This window comes from Chroicocephalus ridibundus, chromosome 6 (assembly GCF_963924245.1).
Source record: "Chroicocephalus ridibundus chromosome 6, bChrRid1.1, whole genome shotgun sequence".
NCBI classification, from domain to species: Eukaryota; Metazoa; Chordata; class Aves; order Charadriiformes; family Laridae; genus Chroicocephalus; species Chroicocephalus ridibundus.
Genome location: NC_086289.1, coordinates 4,678,595 through 4,696,482, shown reverse-complemented (window position 1 = coordinate 4,696,482; position 17,888 = coordinate 4,678,595). Strand labels below are relative to the sequence as shown.

At 44.2% G+C, this 17,888-nt stretch overlaps 1 protein-coding gene across 1 annotated transcript in view; it reads right to left on the bottom strand.

Moving 5' to 3' along the window:
• The window catches only part of CPXM2 (carboxypeptidase X, M14 family member 2), an 82,426-nt gene that overhangs the window by 52,032 nt on the left and 12,506 nt on the right, over positions 1–17,888 (bottom strand). The window contains exon 2 of the mRNA XM_063339552.1: positions 2,559–2,668. Within this exon, the coding sequence (XP_063195622.1) occupies positions 2,559–2,668 (110 nt within the window). The remainder of the gene's footprint in view (positions 1–2,558; positions 2,669–17,888) is intronic.

The window sequence follows — 17,888 nt, the reverse complement described above, 5'->3', positions numbered from 1 at the left end:
TTTAAACCAGTATGGTCAGTCCCGTGTTTAAATAAATTAAACTTTAACATCACCAGGAAAAATGAGAAACTGCAACCAACAGAGAATTCAGAGGTTTATATCACAGCCCTTGGCCTTATGCCACTATATAAAGAAAGCTATAATAAAAAAATTAAGTATTCCTATAGAACTCATATGAATATCATCCGCACACCATTTTTGTGTTCATAAGGGTTGTTTTTTTTTTTTTCTTAGCAGAGCATATGAATAAACAAATCACCTCACTCAGATCTCAAAAGGAATTAAATGTGAAGGCTGCAGGTGAGACTTCACGCTGTACCCAACCCCCTGTACCTGCACCCAGGCTTGGAAAGGAAGAGCCCAAGACCCTAAGACCCCATTCCCACCTCTGTGCAGGCTCCTGTTACTCACCTCCAGCTGGCTTTGTTGCTCATGGGGCTGCATACCAAAGCGGTTTGCTGAGGTTTCGGACAAAAATTAATTCATTTAAACAAATAACAAGGAAAAAAAAAAAGGGGGCAGGGGGGCAGCTTTTTCCCCCATAGAGAAGCTCACAGAGCTGTTTGCGTAGAGGCACCAGAAGGTGCAGCAAAGGAGAACAGTTGCCCAGTGGCGCAACTTTAACTCTTCAACCAAAAGCAGTCCCTCCTTCCAGTGGCCACCCACCATTACACTGCAGTGGGCACCAGGTGAAATTACATGGCTGATTAGAGCTCATCTTTCCTAGTCCCAGTCTTAGTTCGTTAACCAGCAAATTCCTTCAGCTGGAGAAAGAAAAAATCTAATGACTGGTCTAATAATGAAAGATAACTAATAAATGAAATAAACTTTAGAGATTTTTTTTTTCCGCTGTTGACTTGGTGCTGCTATTCTGTCTATGACTTTGAGTTTCAAATGTACTTTTTATGCAAAAGTAACAGTTTTACACTGGAAAAGACTGTACTTCAGAAAATCATAGAATCATAGAATCATAGGGTTGGAAGGGACCTCTGGAGATCATCTAGTCCAACCCCCCTGCCAGAGCAGGGTCACCCAGAGCAGGTTACACAGGAACGCGTCCAGGCGGGTTTTGAATGTCTCCAGAGTTGGAGACTCCACCACCTCTCTGGGCAGCCTGTTCCAGTGCTCTGCCACCCTCAGGGTAAAGAAGTTCCTCCTCATGTTTAGGTGGAACTTCCTATGTTCCAGTTTGTGCCCATTGCCTCTTGTCCTGTCCCCGGGCACCACTGAAAAGAGCCTGGCCCCATCCTCCTGACACCCACCCTTTAAGTATTTATAAGTGTTGATAAGGTCACCCCTCAAACGTCTTTTTTCCAGACTGAAGAGACCCAAATCCCTCAGCCTTTCCTCATAAGAGAGGTGTTCCAGTCCCCCAATCCTCTTTGTAGCCCTCTGCTGCACCCTTTCCAGCAGTTCCCTGTCCCTCTTGAACCGGGGAGCCCAGAACTGGACACAGTACTCCAGGTGCGGCCTCACCAAGGCAGAGTAGAGGGGGAGGATGACCTCCCTTGACCTGCTGGCCACGCTCTTCTTGATGCACCCCAGGATGCCATTGGCCTTCTTGGCCACAAGGGCACATTGCTGACTCATGGTCATCCTGTTGTCCACCAGGACTCCCAGGTCTCTTTCCACAGAGCTGCTCTCCAGCAGGTCAGCACCCAACCTGTACTGGTGCATGGGGTTGTTCCTCCCCAGGTGCAGCACCCTACACTTGCCCTTGTTGAACTTCATAAGGTTTCTCTCTGCCCAGATCTCCAACCTGTCCAGGTCTCTCTGTATGGCGGCACAGCCTTCCGGTTTGTCAGCCACCCCACCCAGCTTGGTGTCATCAGCAAACTTGCTGAGGGTGCACTCTATCCCCTCATCCAGGTCATTGATGAATATGTTGAAGAGGACTGGACCCAGTACTGACCCCTGGGGAACACCACTCGTAGCACGAATAATAGTGAAAACCAAAATAGCACAAATAAAGTGAAAACCAGAAACACAAGAAACGGGAAAATAGCAGTTGGTCCTGCGAGGCACCTAAGCACATCTTTAATATTAAATAAAGGAAGCTAAACCAGGTTGTATGCTAGTGACTTCTGAATTGAAGCATTTTTTTTGGTAGCGTGATCATCGCCCCTGAAAAGCTGCCTTGGGGCAAATGCTTCACTTAAAACCACCCTTTCAATTAGCCATTGTCATTAACCACAGGCAAACCACAAAAAGAAAAGCAACTTGCGTGTAAGTGTAAGCGTCTTTCCCAGCTGATTGTTAAAGGAGCTGGGAAGGGAGCAGTTCTGGGCTGCCCCTGCCTTTGCTTGCTCTTAGAGTACGGTGTGGATTTGCCCCCTCAGCACACTAAGTTTGGAGGTTTTCTTCCTAAGCAAGCCCCGCGAATCTAAAGGTTATCCATCAGCCTTAGTCACTTCTAGAATCCCAGCGTTTCCCCTTCATTTGAGTTACATGAGCTGACAAAGTAGTCAGAAGCGATAACCATCCGTTGGTTCTCTTTATACAACAGTACAACCTTAAGCCATTCTCCCACTTAGGAGAAAAAAAAAAATTGATGTTACCTGAATATTAAGCCTTCCTCTGTGGGCCCCAAGGCCATACCGCTTTGCTGTAGAGGCATGGAGCTGGAAGTCAGTAATTTTTAATGTCTCTAGACCAAGTGGAGGACAATCTACAAAACAAAAGATTGATTAAAATTTAATTAAAAAAAAAACAACCCACCACTCAACACAAAACAAACACGTATTCAAAGTTTCTGGATTCCACTTGTGCCAAGCTGGCTGGGGTCCTCAGCTGGTATAAATGAGCACAGAACTGCTGAGGTCAATGAGAAATGGCAGCTCTCATAAAATCAATGAAGCAATGCTGATTTACACCAGCTGAGGATCTGGCTTTTTGAGGGTCTCAGATAGTTATTCCTGCTTGCTATATGCTTTGGTTTTCACGGACATGCACGGTATTTCCCGTCGAGTGCTCTTGAGTACAAAATGCCAGTAAAACAGGCTTTTATTTTTCTCTCTTTTTGGGCATTTTCTTTTTTCATCTCTTGTTTTGAAATTTCCCCCTCCCCCCCGCTGTAGTCATTCCAAGCTACTGTATGAAGTTATGTTTCTAATTAAAATCTGTTCTGGAAAGTTCAATCACAGTCCCTCACGTTGCACAATAGCATCTGTTACAGGGGTCTGGGAGGCCGGACAGCCCAGCTCCAGAGAGGTAATGACTAAGCACAAAAAGGGCAATTTGAAAACAAGGGGGCATTTCTCTAAGCTCCAAAGCCTTGAAGAAAGAAAAGCAGATGCCATTACTTTAGCCAGCAATGGATCAAACTACAGCCTGGAGCTCTGGCTTTGGAAGAGAAGACATTGGAAAGAGGCTACTTCATGTTTATCAGAAAAAATATTCTGCTCTAAAATAACCCCAGCCCCCATGGTATTTAAGCCCTTCACAATGCTTACCATTATTTATCCTCAAAATGCCACGGTGAGATGGGGAAGACTCACTCTCAGTGTTCAGAGAAGGTGAACAAAACCACAGAGAGACACTTTGGGAGCATCTAAATTGTACAACAGAGGACAATTTAGAGACCCCGAAGTCAGCGCCAGCTGGAATTGGAAAGTCTGCATAGGGCAGAGGTGGAAAGCAGTGTCCTACTTATTATTTAGCTTGGGTACTTGTTAGGTTAGACGAGGTTTTGCACTGCCATGGCCATATCACTTCTGGTTTTGGATAGAGGCCAGATTTTTCCTACGGTTGAGTGTGGGTGGTTTGCTGTAACTTGCAAAACGGCCGGTGACAGAGACAGGAGCCGAGCACTAGTCATAAATCATGGAATCACAGAATGGTTTGGGTTGGAAGGGACCTTAAAGATCATCCAGTTCCAACCCCCTGCCCTGGGCAGGGACACCTCCCATCAGACCAGGTTGCTCCAAGCCCCGTCCAGCCTGGCCTTGAACCCCTCCAGGGATGGGGCAGCCACAGCTTCTCTGGGCAACCTGGGCCAGGGGCTCACCACTCTCAGCAAAGAATTTCTTCCTGATATCCAATCTAAATCTCCCCTCACTCAGTTTAAAACTGTTACCCCTCATCCTATTGCCACACTCCTTGATCAAGAAGAGTCCCTCCCCAGCTTTCCTGGAGCCCCTTTAGGGACTGGAAGGGGCTGGAAGGTCTCCCCGGAGCCTTCTCTTCTCCAGGCTGAACCCCCCCAGCTCTCTCAGCCTGTCCTCACAGCAGAGGGGCTCCAGCCCTCCCAGCATCTCCATGGCCTCCTCTGGCCCCGCTCCAACAGCTCCGTGTCCTTCTGCTGTTGGTGGCCCCAGCGCTGGAGGCAGCACTGCAGGGGGGTCTCCCCCGAGCGGGGCAGAGGGGCAGGATCCCCCCCTGGCCCTGCTGCCCACGCTGCTGGGGATGAGCCCGGGCTGCAGGGGGTTCTGGGCTGCCAGCGCACATTGCTGGCTCGTGTTGAGCTTCTCCTGTGTGAAATGTGGTCTGAAGCCCAGATCACATTTCCAGTCCCCAGGCCACACCTGCAGTCCCCAAACCGTCCTTCCTCACCACCTGCCTGACAGCTGGGATCGCCATCTCACTTGCACCACGGTTGCTGGAGAATTGTCAGAGCTCACTCCCATGGTCTATACCTGTAACCCTCTTACATATATATTTTCAATCGCTCACCAAAACGTCAGGAGTGTATGTACCTGAGAATCTCATCATCGCCATGTCTAACTTCGGCATGTAGTTTTGCATTACCCTGCGCAAACTGGCAAAACGTATGAGATTGCCAATGCTCCTCCTTGGCTCGTTAGAACCTAAAATCCCTCAGGAAAAATTTTACTTGTTGTCAATTCATGCTGGGATTTCTTTGTTCATCCTTAGGAAAGTTCTCACAGGAGTCCAGGGCCAAAATTTGTATCTCCATCAGAGACAACGCTACATATTAATAGTAAAGCCAAATGCTAAATATTAACGTATTTTCTAAAGTACCAGCAGCGATCTTAGTCTTACACAAGAGACAAAATGTAGACAGTTCCTCATTTCGAAGAGCTTTCAATCTAATTATCTAAAACAGAGAAGAGACAGGATAAATAAGGAAAGGCAGAAAAAGGAGTAGCTCAGAGGATTCTTGTTTCGTTGGCTGATTGTTTTAATCCCGTTTCCCTATAGAGTGTTTCATCTTTCATCATACTCGGACCAGAAGACTCGGGCACTGACAGATCTCTACTGGGAGTAAATTAAAGAGCTGGGAACTGCCTGCCTTTCTTTAACAAGTTCAGTGCTCAAGACAGGTTTGGAAATCAGTCTCATGGTGTAATCCTGCAAAAGTTTTTGCACTTTGCTATATTTTGTTCGGTGGACAGTCTCACTGTTCCCAGGCACTCAAATGCCGCCCAGAAGAACCCCTGCCTGGTTTGAGCTGGAAATAAAAGCAAGCTGCTTTTACACGCTTAGTTCACAAAATATCATTTAATTCGATGGTTTTACTGCACCTAAGAAGGCTAAGGGGCAACGTAGAGGTACTGCTAGGAATTAATAAAAAGTAGAAAATCTCCCACAAAGTGAACAGCCGGCTCCGTGAGCAACACATCCACCGAAACTCCACCTCTTCCAGATTGCGTCTCACAGCCAGTTCTCCACTACCGAAGAGGAGCAAGAGCTTATGGAGCCGCCCCAAGGGCACTGCAGGGCACGCTCTTCTTTACAGCGATCTGTTTTCATGAAACCTGTTGGAAAGACCCTATTTTTGAGCCTGGCAGCTGCCCATCAGACCTGGCTGAAGTTTCCTGGCATGACGTATGCTTGCCAACGAACGTACAAGAAGTGGGTTTGCGTTTATTCGGACTGAAACGTTACCTATTTACTATAAAACCGCAATATTCCTGGGTTGCCTGTGGATTTCAGAGGGGGTTCCTTAAACTACAGGATGGGTATTTGCAGGCTGAAAAAAATTGCCTGTATGTATTTTTGTGTACTATCTCTGTTTCTAGAGAAACTGAAGCCTAATCCTAAGGCTCAAAAAAGTTCACACGGATCTCAGTTAAACATGCCTGACTGCTCTTTATTTTTCAGGGATAAATAATTTGTATTGTCTGTGAACACATCGGATTACCAGGCCAATATTATGAAATGCTCAATTTAATGTGAGTTTTCAATGAAAGCACGATTAGGATCTAAGAGGAGGCAGGAGCTATCTACGATACGCAGTATAGATACCTTTGATGAAAACTGGGCAATATCTTGTTAACAATACGCTGTCCTTTCTCAATGCGCTCAAGCCTTACGATATTTCAAATGAAATCATTAGGAGCTTTACCATCCATTCAATAGTGTCCAGGAATTTATTTTTTATTGTTATTTATGTAAATTAATAGGAGAAGCACCTAACTTGCTTTCTCTGGAAGTGAAGTAGACGTTAAGCTGTCACTCGAATAACTTACCGAATCACATAAAGATTTATTGTTTTTCAACTTGGTAAGAAAAATCAAATATTTTGCTCCACCACTCAACTGAAAATTAATGAAAAGCATTCCTTTTGCAGTTGGCCCCTCTTTCTCCCGTGACCATCCCAAACCGGGGACAGAGCAGCAGGATTCTCCATAAAAGACCAGCGACCTTTAGATGTGTCTGTCTGTGCCGCTCTGCACCAGGATGATATTCTTGGAGTCATCAAGCCTATTGTTTGTAGTAGCTTTCACGTATGGAATTTGTGCTGTTTTCCACAAGAGAAGGCCTTTGATTTTGCCTTTAAATGAAATTATGTCTTCTATTTATAGCCATAATATTTGGCTATTAACGCTTCAGGAATATTAATTTTTTCCACATGCACATGAATTCCAGCATCAATAAAGGGATGAAAAGAGAAGCATATTAGAACAAACCATTAATCTTTAATGTACAGAGGTGGTGGGGGAAAAGTTTTCAGTATGACCTCATCTGATTACCTCCAGGTTACTCATTATAATACAACACAATCCACCAAAGGTTGCCGTTTCACTACCGAAAAAAATATTAATTCTGCGTCATACTGTGAATCTAATTTTAGATAAATTATTTTGTTGGTGTGTGTCAGGACAATTTATTTTTTAAAAGCATACAGGAAAAGAAACTGATTTATGGCATTCATAAAGACTGCACTTTTTAAAGTATTGTTTTAATATATTTTATTTAAGAAATCTTCCCTATAACAATGAAAATTGCCACACAATCTATAAGACTGTCTTAATGATTTTGTATTCTCCATGCTAGTATTTTGTATTCTCCATGCTCCAACACTTGCAGAACCTACAGAAATTGGGTAGCGTGAATAATCATAGCAGTTCATACCTTATAGATTCAACTGGAAACGACCCTGTCATTTGGTAATTTCTTTGACTGGTTGAAAAACTAATTGTTATAAAATAATGGAAATTCAACCATGACTTTAAAAGACATTTAAATCCACATACTTAACGACCTATTAACAAAATGCAGCTAGAGTATTTATGTTTTAGAGTGACCGAAATGCAAGCATTAAGCTTGCAGGTGCAAGGAAGAGGCTGAGTTATGGACACTTCTCTCTACCTGGCCCATATCCAACCATGATTTCGTCTGTGATTTGCAACCATGATTTAGAAACGAGCCATTAGTAAGATGTCTAGATCATTAATTCCAAGACTTAAAAAGAGATTGGGCTTGGATTCAGACTTGGTAACATTTGTACCTGGAACAGCGCTCTTGTAAGGTTTCCATTTCGAAATAGCTTTCCTATCAGCTATGTTAAATGGCAATATCTCAGTTGACCATTATTTTCAATTATGCTTCTGCCAGCCAGCCAGACAACTGTATCCCAGCTAAGGGCACCGAGGCATTTCTGATACTTACCCACAGCACTCGCCTGTCCCTTGAAGTCGGGAGGGGGAAAGACTCGAGAATTACTTCAGTCACAACCTCACCTCCTGAAATCTCAACTTACCAGTATATAATTCACAGCTTGCCTCTAGCTGAAGGAGCTACTGAGCTCCCTTCTCAAGCCAACATCGACTCAACTTGCAGTCTCAGCATCCCGCTGTGCAAGGATATTAATTAGCCCAGGTTCGAAATCAGTTTCAGCCTCGTGGTGGGCTGTGCCCTATAGATACAGCATCTTCCACTGAAACTCTGGCCAAAAAACCCACCTTCTGCAGAGCCTGCTTGGTTGTCTTTACACCTGCAGTGTAATTATAGCTGCTCTGCTGCAACGTATTCTGTTCTTTATGATAAAATTGTATTAGCAGGCATTCTTAGAAACATATCAATTCCATAAGTAGAAGATATATGTATGAGTAGGGCAAGGAAAACACTTCTGTTCATCTTTATTGCCTATATTATTCATTTATTTTCTTTTCTTGTAGTCTAAATAAAGATTGTCAAATAAGCACAGATTGTCTTTATAGCTTTTGTATCTAATAGGGATGCATTTAGGAAATCATTCTGTACTGTTCTTTTGGAGGCATAGCAGACAAATTATTGTTTTATTTAAAGGATATTTTCCATCAATTTAGGGATATGTACAGTTTTTCAAATGGAAAGAAAAAAGAAGCATCATGTTTTGTTTTCACTTACATTTTTAAAAGCCATACCTATAATCCTTTCCATTTCCCTCAAGTCTGTTCTTATCTAACTCCTCATGCACCGCGATACTCAGATCTAGAAATGGAGAAACACCAGCCCTGTGCAGTCTGACAGTCTCCTTCACGTTTGGAGGCAGAATGTGCTCTATTTATTTTTTGTGATTCTAAATGTGTTTTAGCTTCAGGAGCTTTGTCATTTTTAAATACATAAGAATCCCTTTGCACTTCCAAACGTCTGGGGAGAAAGGATGTCACACTGCATAGGTACAGCAATTCAGAGAAGACACGAGGAGGTGAAGGCAGTGTGACGGTGAGTTAACACAGAATTTTCTCTGTTCAAAGAATGGGTTTAGGGCCAGGATTTTTTGTTCTTGCTGTTGGTGTCTGTAGCTTTGCGTCTGGGGCTTGAGCTTGCACCACCAAAGTCAACGGAAGAACATCACTACGATAAATATGAAGACCTCATCACCCTTCCAGTGTAACCGATTTCTGTAAGGAGTGCATTTTCCATGAAAACATACACTGCTGGTACGATTTTCAGTAATGCAGCACATCCCCAGTTATCACTGCATTCGGCAGCACCAGCAGACACTGAAGTATCTTTGAAGTGAGGCTGGTCAGTTTAGAGCGTCAAAAATACGTGTTGTACATCTTGGCCAGAGTTTGCCTAAATTGGGGGATGACAGTGGCCAGCGGGCACCTACAGCAACAGAGATGTTCTGTCATTGCTGGGAAGAGAAGCAGGTACGGCACCAGCGTGATGTGCGTTAGGGTGCTATTTCTATTTCTGGTAACAACCTATCACTGTCATCAATACTTGTTTCTTCCTTCTGTCAACCCATTTGCCCATCAGACTTGGCTGGAGACTTGTCCCTGCTCTGGAGACCTTCTTCCCCGAGGACTCAACACATACCTTGCCAACAGAGGATGGTCGGGTATCCCATGGCAAAATCCGATTGTAATACGGAAGATTTAGCTTTAGGTTTTGATTCCCTGTTTCTTTTTCTGGACCATCCCAGGGCAGATGCAGAATTTAGGCCTTGTTTAAGCAAAACACTTAAACATATAGTTAACGAAGAAGATGCACATTTTTGAAGCAATTTTTGAACTACAGATGCAGGGAAGTTAAGCTCACAATTAAACACATATTTGGGGGGATGAAGATTTAACACTTATCCTATTATTCATACTATTCTTAGATCTTTATGGACTTGGACAAAAATTGAGGTCATTATAATACATTTTATGCTAACAGCTAACTTTAGAGCTTTTCCTACGAAAAAGTGAGGTTGAAAATTCATCTTCCAACAGCAGAAACTTTTAATGGAAACTCTGGCAGTCTAATTCCTGTGTCTCAAGTAATATTTAGGTCACAGGTATTTTGCAAAGTATTTTAATACTGCGATGCACCTGAAAGGTGAAGTAACAGTAAAAGCACATTTCTTCTGACCTGCTACTCGCTGAAAACATCTTTTGATTCCTTTGCTGCGATGGACAGCCTTTGTGGGGGCTGAATTAAACTGAACAAGGTTCTCCTTTTTCTAAATAATTTGTTATCTTTACAGGCTGAAGACATTTGTGGGGGGAACGCGGTCTAGCTAAATTTTGCTGTTTTGACGATGCGATCGTGGAAGTGTGAAATTTCCGCAGATGTTCATGAGTCACACTCTATACTTGGTAGGGCCCAGCTTTTCCTTGGAAACGGGTCCGTGCATTTCAGTCTGAGCGCTTTTCTGACTTTGTTCACGTCTCAAGGGTTGCTGGCAAGACATACTAGTTTCTTCGGAGGCCTGAATTCAGGCCACCAGCCCCCATGCACCCCAGGTTAATTGAAGCAGTACAGGCAGATGAAGGTTCTTCAAGCACACGCAGTTTGTTTTTATTTGCTTTTTCTTATAAACCCATTCCCAGGGCGCTAAGAGAACAAAGCAAGCAATGTGCACTTGCAACAAATCCCCTACACAGAAGTTAAAATACTGAATTATAGTCCCAGATCAAAGATCAAATAAAGGACTAAATAGATGCCAAAGTTTTCTACCCTAAGACAACGTTAATTGTTCTCTAATGTTGCATCGAAGCTGTATATTTTTCTAGGACAAGCAACAAATACTGCACAGGGGTTTAAGATGTTGGGGACTTCTCTCAGAAGGAAAGGGCAATATTTATCACAGCACTGCAACACGCACTTCTCTTTATGGCTGCTGTTGAAGATTAAAAGAAAAAAAAAAGCCACAAATGCTTTTGGTTAGAAGCCCCAAAATCCATCTCTGTTAGGAGGTCTCACCCAAAGCCTCCTTAAATCAGGAGGAACATTTTCATGGGCTCTGGGTGAGAACCAAGTCTGAGTGAGGGTCCCACAAATGTTACCCATCTGGTATCTCAGAGCTGCTTTTGATGATCAAATACGCCTCTTCTTTGCAACTACCTTCTCCAGGGGCTGCCTCTGGGCCAAGGAGCTGTGTTTTGGCAGCCTCTTAGCTTGGAGGGAGGGGAGGTGGTTTTAATCCTAGCTTGCTGCCTAGGCTGGCTCTTCTAGCCCTCCTTTCCCTGCTAGGAGTCTCTCCAGAAGATTTGCTGCAACCGTGTTTCGTATGTCCCACGCTGCATACACTTCAACAGCTAAACCAGCTCTTTCAGAAGGGAGGTGGTTACAGAGAAGTGGCAAATATCTCCTGCCTGATGGCACAAGGCAACGCAGTGCTGGGCAGGGAAGGTGTGGGTTTAAAGCCCGTGTCCGCTGGAGTCATGGGCAGCAGACAAGAGTGAAAGCCCCGCGATGGTTTCAAGGCCACCAAAGTTGTGTCCGCACCATACCTTATGCCAGTGACACACACGGCCCTCCTGTGATACCAAGACACGGAGCACTCCCATGCTTGCTTTGTGCCACCTAAACGCTGTGCACCAGCCGGCAGGATTTGCGCACCGCAGTTGCTTGAAAAGTTGCAGGGTACAGACTTTATGCGAAGGTAAAAATGTCTCTTCTCCTGCTTCCAAGGTTGAGGGAAAATTCAGCGATTAAAGACAAATAAAGAATAAATTATCTTGATCCTTCAGGTCGGGCCTGAGATGAAACCAAATATTTCTGAGATCCAGAAAGTATACTCTTATTTTTTTCTTGCATTACTTCTCACATTTTTTGCTCCCTCACAAACCCAGTTTGTGGCTGGTTCTAGATGCAGCAAAACAGCACATTTAGCAGGAAGAGCTTCTATTATTCCTGGCACAGCTGGAAGCAGGAATTTCCAAAAAGCCTGTTCTCTGGGAGATTGTTGGCCAAACTTTCAGGCTCAAGGGGCTCAGCTAAATTCCAGATAATATGTGACATTCCCTGAGCTGCCTACAGCTGCCATCGTACAGCCTGTCGTGGAGATGACGCGATTGATGACGTGATTTATGGCGTGGACACTACAGGAGCCCGATCCCACATGCACAAAGTCTGCGTGCTTGGGCACATGAGGCATTTCCCATTTTTCCTCCTGGCTCTGTCCTTCTGCTCAGGGGGAAGAAGCAGCCATACACTTCCGTGCCTGCAGACAGAAGCCTCCTCCAGGTGGAGAGGTGGGCAGGCACGGAAACATAGCTCTTGCATGTGTTAAACTGGCCTCCTCTCCCTTACCCTGCATCTCTTTGGGAGAAGAGAAAGGCAGAGGAAAGGAAAGGAGTTTCCTCCTTCCTGCCCACGGGAACGCCACCTGGCTGACCTGACATGAGAAAGGAGGAGGGTGGAATTTATTGCAAACCTGCTCATGGCATCCAGGCCATTAACAAAAGAAACGATGCGAGGACAAGCTGTATTCTGTGCAGACCGTCAGCACATGGAGGCATTAATTACCACTGTAGGCATAGCCCTAGGAAAGGTTTCCAGATGCTGGTAATACAAGGTACCCTCTCATTTATATCCAAACCTGACAAGTCTTCCACTTTATCTACAAAGGAATACATGTATTTGATTGCTCTGAAAAAAGACAAATTATTATCTTCAATGGCCGAAAAAAAAATACAGCCTGAAAAATATCATACAAATTCCTAACTTTTTATTATGAGCTTTGACTAAGGCTGAATTCTGTGCTATTAATTTTAAAATGTCTCCTCTGCTGTTTTTCTGAAGCACCCGATGAAGACTTGCTGTAATTCCAGCTAAAGCCACAAAACTGAGTACAGCCATCAAAAATGAGAACTATCCTTTTTTTTTTCCAGAGCCAAACAAACAGACTTAGCCAAACAATGGAGAAAAAAACTGAGACAGACCGCTCGCACAATGGCTGGGTATAGGACTAAAATTACCATTAAAAACGCATATCTGCCCAATGTGTCCATGCCAGAAATAGCTTAAAATATCAAATCACTGAGGTATACTGCAAGACCAAAGATTCTACAATAAGAACATTAAGTCTAGCCATTAAAAATAAAAATTGAAACTTGGAATACCATTAACAAATATAAAATCAAGACAGAAAATAGTTACTACCTTAAGATACTGCCCTGGCCCAATAAATAAGACACCTTAAAGTGCTGATGTTTAACCACTTTAACAATTCGATTGGAGTGTATTTTACCAAAAACAGTACAACTGCATAAAAACAGTTGTATGAATGTAAAATTGGCTTGTGGTGCAATTATTTTCCTCCCCCTCTATGAAAGCTGTAGTAGCAACTTTATGCAGAAGTGAATATATCCATAGTTAGGCATAGCACGTTCACTATGCAGTTGTAGAGAGTGACAGCATAGTCAGGAAATTCCTTAAACGTACATAACCTAGAAATTTTCCATAACTTCGGGCACTGGAAACATACATCTGCCAAGAATTCTGCCAGCTTTAAGGATTTTGCAGCAAAGCCAGCCTTTTGGAGCAGAAAAGGGATCCCAGGGAGCACAAGGGAAGTATCCAAGTGGGAGGACATAGGAAAGGGGCTGTATATGCTCCATCGCGAGGGTCAGAATTACACACCTGGGGCTATCGTAGACCTAGTGGTGAAACGCACACGAACAGTCTCAGCAGTCCTCTAAACACACCTAATTTCACTGAAATAGGTGGCACCACTCTGACATCACCCCGTTTTCAACTTCTCGCTCTCCCCAGCGCACACAGGAAGCCCACACACAGACAGCAGGAAAAACCTGAGAGATTGTAAAGGAGGTCTCATTAGTACTGATGAGCCATTAAATTTTATCACCCCTGCTATAGTTACCTCCCTTCCTAAGTACTAAATTTACACTTGAGAAAGACTGAAATCAGCCACTCGCCAGTCAGCACTACTTAATGTTATCCAGCTTTGAATCAAGTTAAGCTCTAGCATAGACCAAACTATTTATTTTAATTTTCTGTAAGGTGGAAAATCTGGTGTATACGATATTGAAACTAGCACTAGCTTCCTTTGATGATGCAATCCAAAGCCTGACACAAGTAAATCGGGAATGAAGAGAGAATCACTTTGGTATTGAGTTTTGGGTTTCATAGTAGGCTGTTAAGCTTTCTGACTTAGCTCTTGGTGGGCACCAGCAGACTTCAGAGCCAGCATGATGAAGTAGTGTGAGCTATGCCTTTCGGCAGCAGACAGTTGTTAGTCATCTTAGCTATGAGTTGAAATGTCATCTTTTGTTTTTTCATGATTAAAAATACGCATTCACCAACAGAATGTAGAATAGAAGTAGCCTGTATCTGCAGCGAGACCTGGGTGAATAGCACAGTATCGTCCTTCCGAGAGTCATTCCTCCCCTGCTGGTTTGTGAAAAACTCATCCTCGCCAATTTTAAATCTTCCCAAAGAACACGCCGCTAATCAGAAGTGACCTTAAAATTTGCCTCCTCTGCATGTAGACATATAGCTGCAAAGACACCTCCGTGCACAAGCAAGAAGACCCTCAAAGGCAGGCTGACGGCTTCGGCAGAGGCTGCCAAGCCAACCATCATACCCAGGCACCCAGCTGTGCTTATAGCCCTTGCAATGAATATCCCTCCTCCTCTCGCAGCGCTATCGGCGCTGCTCACCAGGAGGAAGCATCTCGGAGGGGGTGGGAGCGACTGCCCAAGCCCCAGCGTTTGTTTGGGAGCCGTCACCCCGCAGAGGCTGGTCTCGGTTGCTGCCTAACCCTCCTCCAGGTTGCACATCTGGGCTGAATACTTGACCTATATAGAGAGCCTGTGACAGGAAATACCTAAAATCTATCCAACTTGGGTTTAAAACCTTTTATAAAGTGTAAGTCTCAGTTTTATGGAGACCTGGTGTGTCTGCTCTACCAGTGAGTTTAGACATTTATACCTTTTTTTTTTTCTTTTCTGAAATCACATCTGTTGTTATTATTTCATATGAAATAATAAGAGAAACGAACAAAACCAAACACTTACTCATAAAGCATAGAAGTCACCGTAGTGCCTGGAGCTATTGCTCAGGCAATGATTTCAGAAGAAAGTTGTGTGGTTACAATTAACCTGAACTCAAACTTTGTGCTTCTTCCCAGCCCTGAAAAAGGAATCAGTTTGTATTTTCTAGAGCACAGTAAAAGAAAAAATAATTTAGTCAGCTTGTTTGCTTTTTACTTAATTATTAATTTTAATGGACTTTTTTTTTTTTATTTGCTTGGTTGATTCAAGCTCAGCTCTAAGACAGTACTAAAAAGTCAAAAGTGGCGGATATATTTAAAGTCCCAAACAGTGGAAAAGTGTTTTAGTGAAGGGATGAAAAATTGGCCAAGTGCACACAGAAAATAACTGGAGGTTGTTTGGATATACCCAGAAGTCCTGAAAAGCAAAAGATTTAGCAACTCATATAACAGAGCTTTTTTCTTTCCTTTAAAGCACCCTACGTCCAAGCTGTTGCACCCTTGAGAAGCACCCTGAAAGCAGAGTATTTCAGAGTTCAAAGCAAAAGGAAGTAAAACTTCAAGAAACAATTAAATCTCTAAGATTTGCGAAAATCAAATCCAGGCCTGGATTGAAATGCGACTACCCTTTAAAAAAAAAAAACACAAAAACCCCCCCAAAAAAACGGAAAGGAAAAGCCTAAAGGGCAGAGGAGTGGAACTCCAAATCCCTGGGGTGCACGGAGGGATGTAGGAGGGATGCTCCCCCTGGGAACAGGTCTATGGTGTTTGGGCTCACTGTGAGGACACAAACCACAGGGGAGCACAGGAATCCCACTGGAAAATGCACCACGGATGAAGAAATCCAAGCACAGAGCCCAGCCCTCACAGGCGATGAATTATTCCCTAAAGTAATTTCTGGAAAAGGCATGATTTTTAAGGAGCTCACAAAACACACACGCGCTCTGCAGCCAGGCTCTCCCTTTCCCACATTTCACCAGCTGTGCTTCCCAGGAGCTTTTGCTCAACTTCCCAAAGGATTTCAGCTTCCAGATGACTTTTAAGCTTTCAGACGTTCATCATCCAAAAGGCAATGGCACATACCACAGTCCATCCATTTTACTTCCTCCTCTCTACCTGTCCTCACGCTAGTCATGGAAAAGCCAATTTAGGGAACTAAAAAAAAATAATTTCTAAAAAAAATGCCCCAAGCCCAAGCAAGCACCAGAATTCTGTGGTTTTAAAAGCTCAGTTAATATCTTTTAAATTTTGGGCACTCAGCATTTTCACAAGCCTCTGAGCTTCCTGCCCACAGAAAGAGAAATGCTAAAAATATCGTGAGAAAGACATGGCTCTTGATATTTCTGAGCTGATCGGAGGGAAGAAATAGAGGTTCAGCAGGGAAGCTCTTAGGAAGCTCCAGCTCCATGTTACAGAGCGGAAGAGTTGAAACAGTTCAAGCAAGGTTCAGGCAAATATCTCAAGGGGTGGGCACCTCTCCAACTCAAATGACTGAGTGTTCAGAGGTCCTTCCTCCTTATTCCAGCTTCCTACGACCTTGCAGCTTTCTGCGGCCCGCAAAAGATTCCCAAAATTCATTCTGTCTAAACATCTCTCCTGCTTCGTTCAACCACTCAGCCCCGGTCCAGCAAAGGCTTGTAATCACAGGCTAAAATATTACCACATCGGAGGTTTCACTGATTAAGACCTAAGTGTGTCAGAAGCTTCAAATGATACAAAATTTGAGTTATTAGGGAGTTTAAAATTGCATGCAAGCATGTCTGCTTGCTCAAGGCTGAAAGCCCAAAGATCCAAACTGAAGGCAATGCACTTGTGGACTTACAATGCACTTACCGTGGACCCCATGAGGGCTGCTCAGGAAAGCATCCAAATAAACCCTAATTTATACTCCTTGCCCAGTGAGGTTTGACATCCTTTCCCTGGAGAACAGTGTCATGCTAGCAACAGCCCATGTTGGCACCACCGGAGCCCTTGTCTCCACTACAGGACATGAACTGGCTAATGTGCAAAGTGCAGGCTATGATTTGGGGCTTATCATTGAGTTGATAAGAAGCTCAATATGAGCCGGCAATGTGCGTTCACAGCACAGAAAGACAATTGCATCCTGGGCTGCATCAAAAGAAACGTGGCAAAGAGGGTGAGGGCGGGGATTCACCATCTCTACTCTGCTCTGGTGAGACCCCACCTGCAATGCTATGTCTATCTCTGGGGGGCACAAACATAAGAAGGACACGGAGCTGTTGGAGCAGGTCCAGAGGAGGCCACAAAGATGCTGGGAGGGCTGGAGCCCCTCTGCTGTGAGGACAGGCTGAGAGAGTTGGGGGGGTTCAGCCTGGAGAAGAGAAGGCTCCGGGGAGACCTTCAAGCCCCTTCCAGTCCCTAAAGGGCCTCCAGAAAAGCTGGGGAGGGACTCTGGAGCAGGGAGTGGAGCGACAGGACAAGGGGTAACAGTTTTAAACTGAAAGAGGGGAGATTTAGATGAGATATGAGGAAGAAATTCTTTACTGTGGGTGTGGTGAGCCCCTGGCCCAGGTTGCCCAGAGCAGCTGTGGCTGCCCCGTCCCTGGAGGGGTTCAAGGCCAGGCTGGACGGGGCTCGGAGCAACCTGATCTGGTGGGAGGTGTCTCTGCCCAGGGCAGGGGGTTGGAACTGGATGATTTTTAAAGTCCTTTCCATCTGTAACCATTCTATGATTAACTCAGCTGCTGCCCTGGAGAGCCCATCCTCCTTCCCACACACAGGAGCTGGAAGTATTTAGTAAGCATAGTTATGCTGCGCTTGAAAAACCATGGAACAGAGAAAGCTTCGAGGCAAGCTTCCCTGAGCATAAAAAACACCCATTTTTCAACTTGCTAATTGGGAGGAAAAAAATCTGATTCAGGACTAATGAACAGAAATACCGAACGGTTTTGCAGAGGAATAGTTCCGTGCTATTTTTCCTCCGCTTTTTCAAAGGATTCTGTGACATTTTAGCTGCATAACTGAC